Genomic DNA, 16527 nt, shown 5'->3' with positions numbered 1-16527 from the left:
TCTAGTTCTTCTGCAGTCTTAAAAATTTCAAGTCCAGTATCTGTGAAAAATGGTTAAAATGCCAAAATTCAAAGTGAATTAAAAGGGGGAAGAGTCTGAGACTTGTAGCTCAAAAAGTACAAATAACGAGGGAAAAGCACCTACTCCAACTCTGATAGACGGGGAACACTGGAGGCGATGAGGGAGTTGGGGGGGAAGTCAGTCATAGACCCCCCAGCACCCGAAGGCCCCCAGGAACACCTTGAGGCAGCCAAAAGCTTGCTCAACAATGATACTTCATAGCAGGAAGGGGAGGAATTTAGGTAAGTGATGTCTAAATTAAAATTTGGGGGGTGAATCCATTCTATTTCCATTTGGGGCTCTGTGAGGAGAAGAACCAAGGTTAGTTACATGAAGCAACAAATGTAGCAAATGAAAATAATTCAGCCTTAGCAAGTGAGGTATTTAATTGCATTTATATATTTATATATTTTAAATAGTACTCTAAATTGTATGTTTATTCTGTTTGTTGACTTTTTATGCTCAGCTTCTTTTAAATAGGGTCTTTAGCTACTTAAAAAAACAGATATGACTGAGGGAAGAAATGTTTTTCTCTCTTTATTCATAATTAAGGATCATGAAGATACAGGTCTCACTGAAAAGTGTGATGAGAAAAAGAAAAATACATGTAGAAGATGGAGGTAAAGGTAAAAATATTTTTTAATCTTGCTTTACATAATATATACTTCTTACAACTAGTGTGTACCGTTGTTTAGTTTTTAAAATGCTCTTTGAAGAGGCTACTATTGAAAAAGAGAATTTGGGTTAACTTTATTCCCTGAAGGAGGTGGCAATAGTGAATTTCTCCTGACTATCTATAGATTTGGTTTCAACAATAACATATTCACACCCTTTCTTTTATCAAAACAGATTTGAGGTAGCTCACAGTGCCTTTCACATGGAAAATTATCGAGAGAATGAAAGACAACCGGGTTGTCCTTCAGTCAAATTTTGTGTTTGGTGAAGGAAAATTAAACTGCATGTATCACCAAATGCGTTCATTATTGTATTTCACAGGTTAAAAAGTGGAAGGACTTAAAACTCTTGGAAAATATGAAGTTTCTGGTTTATTGAAAGGCTCTGAGTTACCCATCCCAAGTTAACTGAGAGTTATATATTAATCATCTCTAAAGACACATAAAGTATGAGTTATTTGATTTTGTTCTTAATCTGATAGCTGGTCATTTACTCATTGTGTTTTTTCCTCATTTTCTTCTCAAAGCCTTCTTCTGAATAGATAGTTAATTACATATTGGTCATACTTTTCCATCGAATGCAAGAACAGCTCTTTGGTTTTGGATAGTAAAGGAGCAGTGGTTATATACACTGCTTGAGAGGTCAGGTGTGTGTGTGCATGGGTGTGTGTGTGTACTTAATGTGCAGAGCTAAGTTTAAAAAGAAAAGTAGGTGCTGTGTGGTTCGTGTTTTCTGTGGGCAGATATAATGACCTAAGGAGTGTTTTACTAATATAAAGTGTGATCTGAGTAAGTATTAATAGTAATAATGAAACCCATTTGAAATTCACATTCTAATATAGTGTTCTATTTGGTCCCAGAGAATATAATCTACTAAGGTGTTAGTTTTATTTATAAAAACTATGTGCCATTAACTTTTTTTCAGTTTTCCTATATTATGTCACCAAGCTTGGCTGTAGAATTTTTAGCTGAAACTAAAGTGTGGGACTTTTTTATTGCAGAAATGTTTTTATTACTGCTATTTCTTGTGAGGCTAGACATCAGCTTGGCTTTCCACTACACCAAGAAAGCTGTTGCGTGTCGGGCACAGAACAACTCCAAAATGGATTTGACTGCTGTTTTTCTCTCTCTTTTATCCTAAACATTTATCTGGGAAAAAGTCTTGATCCCCTTGAAAGAATGCTGGACAACATGCTAGAGTGGGTGTATCAGTGGGCATCTAGGGGCTCCGCCAACAGATATGCGAGGCATTACGCTGTCATATAATCAAGGAGCAAGAAAATCAGTTCCTGAGGACCAATTGTTATAGCTTTTCATTTCCTATTTATTTCCCTCTATGCCAAGAGCAATTATTTGCTTCTGTCCTTCTTTCCAAGTGTAACCTATAGGACTGTATTTCTGAAGGATAATTACTTTGAGAAAAGTGCCCCGCATAGTGACTTTAAGCTTCAATATATAGCACACTGAATTACAGCTTACATTTCTTGAGCATGTGTTTTCCCAATGTCTCTGAAACAAAAGCAGAAAACTCTTCTAACTTTTAAATCTTTTTTTTTTAATTTTTATTTATTTGTGATAGTCACAGAGAGAGAGAGAGAGAGAGAGAGAGGCAGAGACACAGGCAGAGGGAGAAGCAGGCTCCATGCACCGGGAACCCGACGTGGGATTCAATCCCGGGTCTCCAGGATCGCGCCCTGGGCCAAAGGCAGGCGCCAAACCGCTGCGCCACCCAGGGATCCCCTAACTTTTAAATCTTAACTCCAAACTACAATTAATTAGTTTCACATCCAAGTATTTTTAAGTCTACCATTAACATAAAGAAAATAAAAGTAAAATTTTACTGAGAAATCTATAATTTCATGTTTAGGATAAAACAGACCCATCTACTTAAAAGACTATAATTAAAATGAACATTTAGTCTGACCAAACAGATTGGCATTCAACACAAGCAGATGATATGAACGAGATTTTAACAAATTCAAACAAATAGAGCATATTTTACATAATGATAATGATAGCATTTGAGACAGCCTAATTTTAAGCTCTCCATGCAGATAAAACTAATGGATGTGCTATTGTTTTGTCATGTCCAAAGAAGGAAATAAGATTTCACTTTTCATTCACAAAAGAAAAACAATTTGAAAATATGGCTTACTGATGGCTAAGGCTGTACTGATGGCTATATTTTGATCTAAGAGCTAACATGTATAAAATTTAATTCCATGAAATGTGGGTCCTAGGTGCTTTTTAAATTCACCTTTTCACGGGCAGCCCCGGTGGTGCAGCAGTTTGGTGCCGCTTGCAGCCTGGGGTGTGATCCTGGAGTCCCAGGATCGAGTCCCACATCGGGCTCCCTGCATGGAGCCTGCTTCTCCCTCTGTCTGTGTCTCTGCCTCTCTCTCTCTGTGTCTATGAATAAATAAATAAAATCTTTAAATAAAATAAATTCACCTTTTCAAAACTTTGTGTTTCATTATACTACAATGGAATTAAATACCCACTACATAGGTGAAAAATGCAAGACACTATTCTTAGCTAAGAAATGGTAGAGGAGGCGCACCTGGGTGGATAAGTCAGTTAAGAAGTGTGTGCTTTGGGCTCAGGTCATGACCTCAGGGGCCTGAGATCAAGCCCTGAGCTTCCTGCTTAGTGGGGGATCTGCTTCTGCCTCTCCCATTGCCCCCCATTCCTGCTCGTGTTCTTTCCATCTCTTAAATAAATAAAACCTTATAAAAATGGTAGAGGGAGCAAATATACATACATATGCATGAAAGGAAATACTAAAATTCTTTTAAAAAGTAATCTTTAAAAAGGAGAGAATAGGGTAGAAGAAAAAGAAGAAAGTAAGCTTTATTTGAATAGTCCTTGTTTTTATTTTTTACTTTGAAACCCTGTATTTTTACATAATTATTAAACAAAAACACAGCTTGGGTTCCACACCGAGCTTAAACTCACAATCCTGAGATCAAGCCCTGAGCGGAGATCAAGAGTTGGATGCTGGGGCAACTGGGTGGCTCAGTAGTTGAGCATCTGCCAGGGCGTGATCCCAGGGTTATAGGATTGAGTCCTGCTTCAGGCTCCCTGCAGGGAGCCTGCTTCTCCCTCTGCCTGTGTCTCTGCCTCTCTTTCTGTGTCTCTCATGAAAAAAAAAAATCTTAAAAAAAAAAAAAAAGAGTAGGCTGCTTAACTGATTGAGCCACCCAGGTGCCCCAATCCTTACTAATTTAAAACAAAATTAAATTGATGTGTTGTACTCAGTAGACAGCATAATCACACTGACAGGAACTATGTCAAGTAGCTTTAGAAGACAGTAATTTGTCTCTACATCCCCATTGGCATGTATGCTACAAACAACAGCAGCAACAACAATAAAACTGCAATAACAAATAATCTTAAACTGGTTTCAGTAGTAATATTTTTGGAGGTATCACTGATGAGGTTAAATAAAAGCCATGTACTTCTGAATTTGAAGTAAAACTATGTCTAAGGATTCATGTTTTTCTTTTTCACATGAAAATTTTTTTTAATTCCTTCTAATGAAAGGCCTAGAGATCGTGACTAATCAGTAACAATGAACATCCATAGCAAATAGATTATGGTCTCTAATTACCATGTCTCAAAGGAAGGAGACAAGGTTTATTGGAGAAATCTGTTTTCAGATCTTGGGCAGAAAAGCTTCCAGATGAGCCTGAAATATCTTGTCATAGCAGATGGCACAGAGTTGTCAAAGACTATTGGCAGCATCTTAAAAGGGCTCAGGAGCCAACTTGAGGAGGGGCCCACAGGACAGAGACAGGGCAATTTGGGCTGGAATCATTGCCTGACACATATCAAATATGTTTAAATCATGAGTTTAGTTGATAATTCAAAAATATCTCATCACATTTGGAGAATGCAAAAAAACTAAATTATTTTTGAAAACCAGTATAAATGGAAAGAATCAATCATTTTATCATGACATTTGGTACAGAATGTACCTCAAGGTAGGTAAAGAGGTAAGGCAGGGAAATTATAAATAATCCCACTAATAAATGAAGTTGGGAAGCAACTAGAAAAGTATCATTTTGTAATCCCCTAACCTCTAATGAAATTCTGTTACTGATCCAGGCAATAATTATAATGATTGATTAAAAAAAAAAAAAAAGCAGTAGCAGAAAGACATGTAATGAAAATTCACACCTCTACTTACTAAGTATTTTTGACAAAACAGAGATGTCCCTCCTCTTACCAATAAATTACACTGCTATTTTTCTTACTTTTGTAAGGTCCTAGCCCTTAAAACTGGGCTGTCCCTGTGATTCACGTTAACAAGAGAATGTGGTGGAAGTGACACTGTGGTTTTCAAGGCTGGGTCTGAATAAGTCTTTCATTTGTGCCTTGGTCCCTTGGTATGTTCATTGTGGCCAGCCAGCCACCCCAGAAGAAGTCTCACTACCTCGTGAGAAAGTCCAAGCTAGCCACATGGAAAAGCCATGGTGAGACAGAGATGCTGGGCCAGCTCCCAGAGGTCCAATCCTCTCAGCCCACGGGCCAGACATGTAAGTAAGAAAGCTTTTTAGAGCTCTTGCCTCAGAACTGCAGGACAGTATATTAATATTTTAAGCCACTAAGTTGTTGTTTCTTATGCAACAAATGCCTGGAGTAAGCCTAACTACCACTTGTATAGGAAATACAGAGGTACCAGTAAACGAAGAAGGAAACAAAAGAAAGGATGGGAAACTTGTTAGTTATAAAGGGAATTTGTTGCCATACATGAACCTCAGTGAGGATTTTATTTGTTTTACGGGGGATTTTAAAATCAGGATCCAATTAAAGTTATAAGACTACAGGGGACACATGAACAGATAGATGATATTAAGACGTTATTTTTAAAACATTTTAGATGTGGCTGTATGTTGAAAAAAATCCTTAACAACAGATTTAAGAGATAGACACTTGTGGTTATAAAATAAGTCGTAGAGGTGACAATGCTGTACTTATAGCAATATGGTCAAGAATACTGTAATAATGTTGCATGTGACAGATGGTGATACCCTTACCCTGGTGAGTACTGAGTAAGGTACAGAATTGTCAAATCAATATGTTATATACCTGAAAGTAATATGAATTGTATATCAATTATACTTCAATAATATTTTTGAAAAGGATACAGATTAAAATATTCATTTATTAAATATTTGCTATCTAGAAGACAGGGGAGAGTATATAAAAATATAGATGAAGTTTAGCCATGAGTTTCTAAGTGCTCAAGCTGGAAGTACATTTTATCATTTTTATTACTTCCACATATGTTAAAACTTCCCCTTAATAAAAATGTGTATACTTTGTTGAACTACTGGGCTATTTATTGTGTGACATACTTAAAACCAAATGGTAGCTAAAAGAAGCCGTACTATTATCATATTATTATAATCTACATTTTGTAAAGTTCTTTTTCTTTAGCCCAAACAAAATAAAACAAACTTTCATATCCCCACATGTCCAAATACTGATCCAGATATTTGTCTATGATTCTCCCTTCCCCTGTGAAATAGGGAGGCATTATTATATCCCATTCCAGCACACACACTGAGTTGGGTCAAACAAAATCATTTATGAGAAAAAGAAGTTCCTGAAAACCATACTCTGCTACACAACTGTAAAACACTGTTGGTCATTGGGACCATGTGTTTGGCACAAAATCTGGCATATATATGCACTGAATTCTCTGAAAACCTGAAGTCTCAGAACTCTTGGTCTTTAATGCATCTGACTGTAACGCCAGGGACATTGTCTGAAAAATAGAAGAAGCCCCATAAATTATATATGTGTGTGTGTGTATGAACAAACTGTGAAGAGGGCACAGAGATTTTTGATACAATAGCTTTTACCTTTGACCCCGCATCATTTTCTTAAAAAGTTCAACTGAGGGACGCCTGGGTGGCTCAGCAAGCTTGCTTCTCCCTCTGCCTGTGTCTCTGCCTCTCTCTCTCTCTCTCTCTCTCTCTCTCTCTCAATCTCTCTCTCATGAATAAATAAAATCTTGAAGAAAAAAAAGTGAACTGAGATACACCTGAAACTAATGTAACATTATGTGTCAACTGTACTTCAATGTAAAAGACAGAAGATCAGCTGAGCCACAGAGTAAGACGCAGGTAGCTTACCGTGAACCCACCAGAACTATCTGTTCAAACACCTTATAAGCATACATATCCTACTATTGATGAGTTTCAGCACTGTTTTTAAGCTTGCATATAGAGTAGAATATGGATGACTACTACTACTCAGTATGCTACACCTGATCAAATCCACTTTTGTGTGCTTTTAATTATTTTAAAAACTAATTATAATGAGATGAAAGCTTGGTATTTAATATGTGCTGGTCAAGTGAGCAATAAACAATCGCAAACTTTCCTAGGGGCTATTTTGCTCTGTCTCATCATCAGGAAGCTAAAGCATATGTTAGATGTTAGCCTGGGTGGACACAAATGTGTCCTATTTATTTAAGGTTTCCTTTGAAGCCACAATTTATAACTTTTGTTTCTTAGGGGTACATGTCAAACTTCATTTAGCATTAGCTGGTATCCAGATACACTGACTACCAAAAAGGCACAAAAATATGCCTGCTGTATGAGCAATGATGTCAGCTTCACTTATCTAACTCACAGAAAACAAGAGGAAAAAAACAATGGAAAAGATGACAGCAGAAAATCAAGATAAAAATTATTCATTTAACTTATAAGTATAAACTACATATGCACAAGAATAAATATTAAATATGTTCTAGATCAACGTCTAAAAAGGTAGATATTTTCAGAGTAAGTTCTTTTAAAATGTTGTGCTTTTTAGCCCTTAAACATCAAAGATCATATTCTTGAGCATATCTATACGCACAAAATTTTCCTTTCTCCTAAGAATGTTTTGCCAATTTATTTCTGGAAGAAACTGCAAATTTTACATATGTAAAGAGACTTTGAGAGAACTGGTGTTTCATTCTGTGACACAAAAAGTAGAAATTTGGTGGACCATAAAACTGACCCAAATAAAAGATTAATATTTACATAATGTTTTATACTTATAAAGTTATGTTACATTTATTAAATCATTTAAATCTCAACATACACAGTGAGTGAGAGGTATTAAGGGCCTAAATTCATGGTTGTGTAATGTGGGGCTCAAAACTCAAGGTTTGTAAACCTAACTACGTCCATATTGCTGATTGTTTCAACTACACCACAGCACTCTGGAAAGCACCTTCCAAGTATGATTGTAATGCTTTGCAATTGTGAGATGCGCTATCATGCCATTTTCAACATTAGTTTTCCCAGACTCATCCACATTGTTCACTTTAGCTGAGTTCACTCACTTTTAACGCTGTTTTACTCCATTATGTGAATACATGGGTTATTTATTTATTTGTCCGTCGATGGATATTTGAATCATTTCCCTTTTTGAAGTTATACCCTGTGCTGCAATGCACTTTTCTGTACATATCTCCCAGTGGACAGGTGTCAGAGTTTCTGTGGGGTAAATATTTAGTAGCAGAATTACTGAATCACAAGGTTTGTGTATGCTTAACTTTATTAGAAGTGTTTGTTTTCCAAAGTGTTTATATCAACTTACATAACACATCATATTATACTTTTAAAACATTAAAAAAAAACTAACCAATAGGTCATTTTCAAATATACTTATATCAGATAAAAAAGTGAAAGAAGGAACTCTAATAATAAAATTCATAATAGTATTTTTTAGGAAAGAGCAAAGACAATGAAATGGGGAATATTCACAATCTAAAGTCACAAATAGCCTCAATGTATCGGTAATGTTCTCGGGGTTTTAAGGTTGCCAGTGGATTCCAGGGTCTTTACATATATGTTAAATGTATTCTTTTATATGCTTCAATATTTACATACTTTTATACCTCAGTCTGTACAATAATGATCTAAAAAAAAGATTAGGAGTCTTGAGAATTATTGGCAAATACAACTACTTTACATTTTTAATGTATTTATATTTTTATTTTGAGATGGAAATAAAAATAAAAACAATAAAGTTTTAATGTATCATGCCAAATTCTGATAATGTTGAGGGCCCCACAATGATAACTCCCTTTTTATTGACAGGGGTTTAGACCCCTCGATCAAAGTTCACAGAAATTGGGTCTTGAGAAATGAAGGAATGGATTTGGTGATGTTTACTCTAGGGGAATTTATCTTCTAGCTGAATACATCTATCTTGAAAACATTCAAATTAGTTCAGTTATCAAAGACATAAAATGATGACAAATTACTAACCCAGTGGTTCAAAAAAGAAAAATTAAGTCTAGTATCCCAAAAGTACAGTAAATATCAGCATATAATATCAACATATAATATATATATACACACACACACACTTGTACTTACATATTATAGACATTTAAACTATATGTAAAAACTAACATAGCCAAGTAGAAGTTCTAACAAGTTCTTCTACATCTAGTGGCTTGGTCCTGTGCACCCCAGAAGGCTGTCCACTTTAGAGATGACCGGAGCAAGCCTGCAAGAATTGGTATTAAGGAGCACATGGCCCGAACTTGCATAATATTACTCCATTTTGTTTGCAAACCTACATCATTTGGTTATTTTTTCAACCTATTTCTATTACTCTGAAAAAATTAATGTGTCTGTCAGATTTAAAGTTGTTAACACCCAATTAGTTCAACAACTGTATTTGCAAGTGTTATGAATGAGGATGAAAGACACCATCTTCGAATTTGACTTCTGTTCCAGGAAGTCAAAGGAGAAACAAAAACAAAAGCAGAAGACCAAAACAAACAAACAAATAAATAACCTTTGTGTTATTGCATAATTGATTTTTTTTTGCTTTCAAAGTAGATGAAATCAACATCATAAAAGACTTGTCTTCCACCCAGGATTTCTCTTATTAAAGTATACAATTGTGGGTGCATGCCTAGAGGAGTAATAGTTTGTTCCTAACAAAAGAGTCTGGATTCCACAATATGCCTTTTGCCAGAGGCACCGTTCCCCAAAGCACACAGCTAACTGCATCTCCTGCTGTACCTGTAACAATTTAATTGTATAAGTCAGCCTAGTCAAGCATCTCCAGCTCATGACTGGGAGACATGAAATTCATTGTCATTATTGTCCCTGTCATTTCGAATCATTATATCCTGCTGCAGAATTTTCCTCACTTCAGTGCATTTTTACCTCCAGGAGCCAGGGATTATAGCTGAGGTTGGGGTGGGGGCAGGACCGTGAACTACATTTACCTCAGGGGAGCCAGAGATTAAATTGGCTTTGCTCTCTCACGAGCTGAATTCATCTATTTGTATGCTGTTGAGTTTTAGGCTGGAATAAAAATGAATATTCTAGTGAACCCTGGGCTTTAATTCCCCCTTTGAAACATGGATATGACCAACTTTTATTTACATTAGGAAAGCTAATGTAATTTCCTGTAGGTAGCTATTTTCATATGTGCATAAGGAATACTTTAGGACATCCTTGGGTATGAAATAACAGACAGCTCTCTCAGTGCCTTGACTCTCAGAAGCAAGAATTTAAAGCTGTAATTTTGTTCTCTAGTTTCATCTTATAGAAGCTTAATGGCAGTATTTAATGGTTTTAAATATTTAATGATTTTTAATTATATCCCATTTTCTGTGCACTGGATCTGATAACTGGAGCCCGACTAGAATGGCACCAAAGCTCATACTCCAGGAGCAGGACTATTAAAGTCAAGTTGACAGAGGAAGACAAAAGAAGTTCCTTAGGAAACTGGCACCCCCTCCAGAGCTAGTCATACGTCCCAGCAGGCCAAGAGACCCAAGCCTGTCATGCCTCAAACGCTTCTTGCCGACTTAGTGGAGTTGGACTAGCCACCAGTCCCCACCGTATCAGGGGCAGGGCTATGGCCAGCGCTTAGCTGAGGGCTTGCAGGACAGCTTATGCCAAGGAACAGGTAGGCGACACCAGGGTTGTGTCTCCATCAGAAAACCAGTGAGTTGACTGTATGTTTTCTCTGACAGAATAGAAGAAGGAAATATAACCTGATCTGTCACTTCCTAGCCCAACTTTCACTTCATATGAATTTTACTGAAAAATTTGACATTTACTTTGCGCTGAAAAAGATGGTAGTTATTCCTCCATATGTGTGAGTTTGTTTTTCAGCAGTTTAACAACAAAATATGGCACTGGATCATACCTATGCCAGGTATATAATAGCCTCTATAATTACTACATTTAAAAGTAGGTGGAATTTATTTTATTGTCCTCACTGACTTTAGCGGAAGAATTAATTCTGCCCTAATCAAATGCAATGGCCATCACTATTTATGTAGGATGAACTATTCTTATGAGTAATTAAGAAAAATACTTTGATCCTCGTCCTTTTTCTACTTCAGAAGGAACATCTTACAGCCTTAACATCTCAGTGTTGAGAAACCTTAAAGTTTCTGTCTCAGTGTTGAGACAACCTGAGACACTGGTCTAAGTCCATGGCAATGTTTACTCGTCTTACTGTATTTTCACACGGTTATAGCTCACTTTTCAAAGTTACTGAAGTAACTGTATAGTGAATTACTAATAAGAATTTTTAGCCAAAATTCTTGTGACATTTAGAAGTACAAGCTACTTACTTGTGCCACTTTTTTACCATAATCAGGATTCTCCCAAGTTGGGAGTTACAAAAATTGTTATTGTTATTTCTGTTCACTTTAAAGTGGTTGATTTTGGGGATCCCTGGTGGCCCAGTGGTTTAGGACCTTTTGGCACAGGTCATGATCCTGGGGTCCTGGGATCGAGTCTCACGTCAGGCTCCCTGCATGGAGCCTGCTTCTCCTTCTGCCTGTGTCTCTGCCTCTCTCACTCTCTCTCACTCTCTCTCTGTGTCTCTCATGAATAAATAAAATCTTTAAAAATAAATAAATAAAATAACAAAGTGGTTGATTTTATGTGAATTTCACCTCTAAATTATTTTTTATTTTTCTAAATCATTTTTAAGTAAAAAAAGAAAAAGTATTTCAAACAGCCCATATGCATTTTGAAATTATTTGGATAACTTATTACATTCTCATAATGGTCATTTATAAAGAATTTTTTTTTTATTGTTAAGAAAGTTTTATCTTATAAATTACAACTTGCAGACCTCAGTGGCAATAGTAAATGTTCAGGTACCTTTTCATCTCTGAAATACTTTGGTGACAGGATGATAATGTTATTATTTTGGTCAAGGGGTAAGGCATTCCTTCCTTTCTCTGAGCACACATTTACCACATCTAGTGCCCTTACTTATCTGCTCCTTCTACCTACTCCCTCATTGATATTTAATTTGCTCATTGCACCACTGAGTAAAACAGGAGTTGCCCCATGGTTGTGAAACCATAACACTATACTTTGTTTCATATTCTTGTTTTGCCTCACCTCAAGCATGACATAGTTGGATGTGTATCATTTCAGAACAAGGATAAAAATATAAGTGTAAACTATATACATATATGCATATATATACATATATATTTCAAATGACTAGAATATAATTATTTTCACCCCTTCAAGACTTAAAGATTTTTACAGTCAACTTTCAAATACCAATTGGAATTTTTTTTTAAATTTTATTTATTTATTCATGAGAGACACACAGAGAGAGACAGAAACACAGGCAGAGGGAGAAGCAGGCTCCCTCTGGGGAGCCTGATGTGAGACCCGATCCCAGGACCCCAGGATCATGACCTGGGCCAAAAGCAGACGCTCAACCACTGAGCCACCCAGGTGCCCTGGAAATTATTTTTAATAACAATGTCTATATTTTTCAATAATCCTTGCTAAACTCATAATTTTCAAACTTATAACAAGGTATGGAAACCAATTTTAAAGAAATTCTTGGGGTACCTGGGTGGCTCAGTCAGATCCCAGAGTCCTGGGATCAAGCCCTGTATCAGGCTCCTTGCTCAATGGGAAATCTCCCTCTGCCCCTACCCCCGCTCATGCTCTTTTTCTCTCTAATTCATAAAATCTGTTTTAAAAAATAAATTCTTCTTCTCCTTGCTTCTAATCGGATATTTCTTCTGCACATGTGACATAGATTTCCTTTGGTTTCTCTACGTAGAATCAACAACAATCTATACTTCACAGCAATATCAACCCAACAAAAAACCGGATGCCACAAATTCAGATATGGCATCCACTAACAGCCCTCTCAAGGAGATTCAGATATGCACAAGCTAAAAAATAAAACTAGTTAGTGTTTGCTGCATCATGTGGGAAGGAAAATGACCAAGTATTTGAGAGGATTGATAACAGGAGGAATGAGTAATGTGAGGCAAAGGGCACACACACTTCCTTGTCAGGGTGGGCAGGATGCCATTTGCAGAATGCCTTCTTACTCCTCCTGGACCAAAAACCTCTTTAATATAATCACCCACAAAACTACAATGGATTAGCATTAAAGGTCTGATGCAGAGAAAGCAAAATCACAGTGAAGGTTGTCCTTTAACACAGAGGCTCAATCAGGGGCGCCAAAAAAGTAGTTAAGTGCCCCCCCCGTGGTGCTTAGATGCTGGAAGGTACTGTAAATTGTGAATTTTCTAGCTTTTAATGTTTGTCTAAGACCCTTAACATTTTTCCAATATTGTTGCTCCTAGGACATTTTCTTGAGTTTGTCCCTGTTGCCCTCTCTGTGCACATACATTCTGCATTCATATAGGAAAGCATGACAGACAGCTAAATTGATTCAGAAATCTAAGACTGAGAAGAAGAAAAAAAGTGGGGTAGCCTTCAGGATATCCCAGAATATGAAGTATAAATATTAAAGTCTCCTGATAAAAAAAAAAAAAAGAAAAGAAAGAAAAAGAAAAAGAACAGAAAGAACAGAAAAAATTTAAAAAATTCTTCATGCTAAGAGTTTAGAAATCTAACAGGAAATACAAAAGATCACATAATGGATTAAAAAAAAAAACCCACAAAGCTATAGAGCCTAGGCTGTCTCCTTTGTGTCACAAAATTTCTAAGACTTTCTGAACATGTTCAATTATCTGTGTCTACCTATTTATTTTATAAATGGACATCCCTCCCTGGACTATTTTCCAAATCCATATACCCTTTAAAACTACAGTAAAATTTCACAAATGGCTTTTCCTGTTTTGTTTTGTATTACTCTGTGGTCCATCTGGAGATATATTAAGCAGTTAGTTCCTTTAAATAAAAGTGTGTAAAAAAAATTAAAAAAAATAAAAGTGTGTAAAATTATATTGTTCACAACCCCCGTACCCACCCCCACACACAAAGAATGAACATGGAACACATGGCACATGGATATTAGATAATGTTACTGTTAGAAAACATCTAACAACAATAAAATAAGCAATAAAACCTGAGGCTTTGGTTTAACAGATGCAATGTTCATCTACCTTCATCACATAAATTATATGTTCAAGAATTGTGTCCTGTGCAAAATACAAACATGTCAATTTCAGCCCAGGGGGCATTTTTCCCTAGGTTTATAACCCCTTGAAAATAGAGGTTTCATCTAGAAAAACTAACAGATCCTCAGCTGCTTTCAACATTATAATATATTCATAAGGCAAGTATTCACTGGCAAACATATAACAAATTAAATGGCATGTGGGTGGGGTCCAAATTCATAATGATGGAAAATGAACCAAACCAACCATGAGACACAAGTAGAAATGAAAGAAGAAAAAGAATATGCAAAAACAAACAATACTAAAAGCAAAACGCCATAGGTAGTTTTTCAGCTAGTATTAGACGAAATGGTGAGTGTGTGTGCACACGCACACGTGTTTGTGTGCTGTAGAAGATCAGCATTAAAATTAAGAATGCAAAACTATCTCATTAAGAACATACTAAAAGGGTCACGAGGAAGAGAAAAGTGTCTTGTAGAAAGAAAATCACATACCGTCATAGTAGACAATTGCTCCTACCAGTTTGTCCTTCTGGAGCATTGGGAAATGCTCAAGGGCTCTCGATTTGCTGAGGACATAACTGCTTTTCAGGCAATTACTTCCTGCAACCAGATCATATAGCTTGATTCCTACCCAGTAGTAAGGTAGCTGCCACCACCTACAGCATAAATAGGGAGAAAGGTTTCTTGAGACACAGAGCAGAACATTATAGAATGCCACTTTAAGTTATAATATACTTTACATTTAAGAAAAGCAAAGTGTATCTAGATGTGTACTTACTGCAAAAGAAACAGGAGGAACTGTGTGACTGTTTTTGACACCAACTGAGCTGAATTACATAAGTAAATGAATCAGTGAGACTTTACAGGAATCATCCCTAAAGCAGTGCTTTTTGACCTGGCCTCATCTGAGAATTCTCTGGGGATCATCAGCCATAATTACAGATACCTGGGTCTCACATGTCTGGAGACTGCTTTAAGTGGACGAAGGTTGGGGGCCTGGGTGAGGCTAATGTGCACCTAGGGTACAGAGATTCATTGGCTTAAGATGTTCTAAGCAGTCTACAACAAAATATGGACAGAAATGACAAAACCTGTTTCTAGGCACTCACAACTCATGTGGGTAGCAGTTACACAAACCACTGTTTCATATTACCTATATCCCAACTTAAGGCAATTTCATGGACAGCTCCAACAACACCAGGAAAATTGGGTTTTATAATCTATAATCTGACACCTCTAAACCAAACTTTAGTTCTGGTTCATTTGAACATTTAAAATGAACCAAAAGGGTTTAAGCTTCGAATTGGTACATGTTAGGTTCAGATTTTGCAGCAGGATACTTCTCGGCTGTGCATTTTAGCCTGCAAATGACCCTCTTCTGTTCCCCAGTGCAAATGCAGTTGCTCTTCTATAGGCTCTCAGTAAACTGGGGTAAGAAACCACTAAATATAAACACAGAATGCAACCTCCTCAGCCTTCAAGATCTAGTCCTAAGAGGTAGGTCAGAAAAGGGGAATTTTGGAAAAGCCATGCTTTTAAACACAACAAAGGCAAACATTTGAAGAGGATTAAAGATTAGGACCAATTAAAAGTACATTAAGAAATACACATTGAGGGACTATTTCCATTAAAACTGTGTTGTTCTATTGACCTCAGTTGAGCAAGTAGCATAAAGATGATATCGAAAGGCTTACTTGTAAATTGGAAGCATTATAGGCAACGGAGCTGATAAATGGGGAGCAATTTCTAGTAGGTTGGCACGTTCATGAAGGGCTTCTTTTACCATCCTATACTGAAAAGCAAAACAGAGAAAATTAGTTTGGCAGTAACAGATCATAATATTTTCAAATGGCAAATAGACACCCTGCCAACTGATTGATACACAGAAACCCTCTACCTCTGAGTGAGGATAGCTCCCTCCTAATCAAATTTCTAATAATACATCATGCTGTCAACCTGAAAGATTTTTTAGAAACCTTAACTGTATTTGCATAGGAGAAAAACATGCTGTCAGAGTTCCCAGGTGTAAGATATTTTCCTGACTGGAGTTACAAGATTATTGTAACAATTTATCTTGCATTCTCTGTATTGTCCGCCCTCTCAGTCCTCTATAATATTTCCCCCTGTAAGAAATAACAGATTGTTCCAATTCATGCTAAATGTCCCCTTCTTGCCTCCACTAACACAGCAGAGATGGTACTTAGGAGTTGCACAGTATTTTATAGTTTACAGAAAGGCTTTCATCTTGACTCCTTTTCCCTTCGTTATGCCTCTCTGAAAAGCCAGCATTACTATTATAACACTAACTTAAAAATGAGAAAACTGAGGTGCATAGAAATTGAATAAATAAGCTGGAACACATCACAAGTCATCGGATTCTAAGTCTAAT

General features: G+C 36.6%; 1 protein-coding gene across 5 annotated transcripts in view; it reads right to left on the bottom strand.

Annotated features, from left to right (window-relative positions):
* GPD2 (glycerol-3-phosphate dehydrogenase 2) overlaps positions 1-16527 on the bottom strand; it is a 140606-nt gene that overhangs the window by 50684 nt on the left and 73395 nt on the right. For all 5 annotated transcript variants that reach the window (XM_038584542.1, XM_038584540.1, XM_038584541.1 and 2 more), the window contains 2 exons: positions 15833-15930; positions 14631-14794 (listed from right to left, as the gene is read on the bottom strand). In XM_038584542.1, coding sequence (XP_038440470.1) covers positions 14631-14794; positions 15833-15930 — 262 coding nt within the window. The remainder of the gene's footprint in view (positions 1-14630; positions 14795-15832; positions 15931-16527) is intronic.

This window comes from Canis lupus, chromosome 36 (genome assembly GCF_011100685.1).
Source record: "Canis lupus familiaris isolate Mischka breed German Shepherd chromosome 36, alternate assembly UU_Cfam_GSD_1.0, whole genome shotgun sequence".
Classification (NCBI taxonomy): domain Eukaryota; kingdom Metazoa; phylum Chordata; class Mammalia; order Carnivora; family Canidae; genus Canis; species Canis lupus.
The sequence above is the reverse complement of the archived record's forward strand: the minus strand, read 5'-3'. Positions and strand labels throughout refer to the sequence as shown.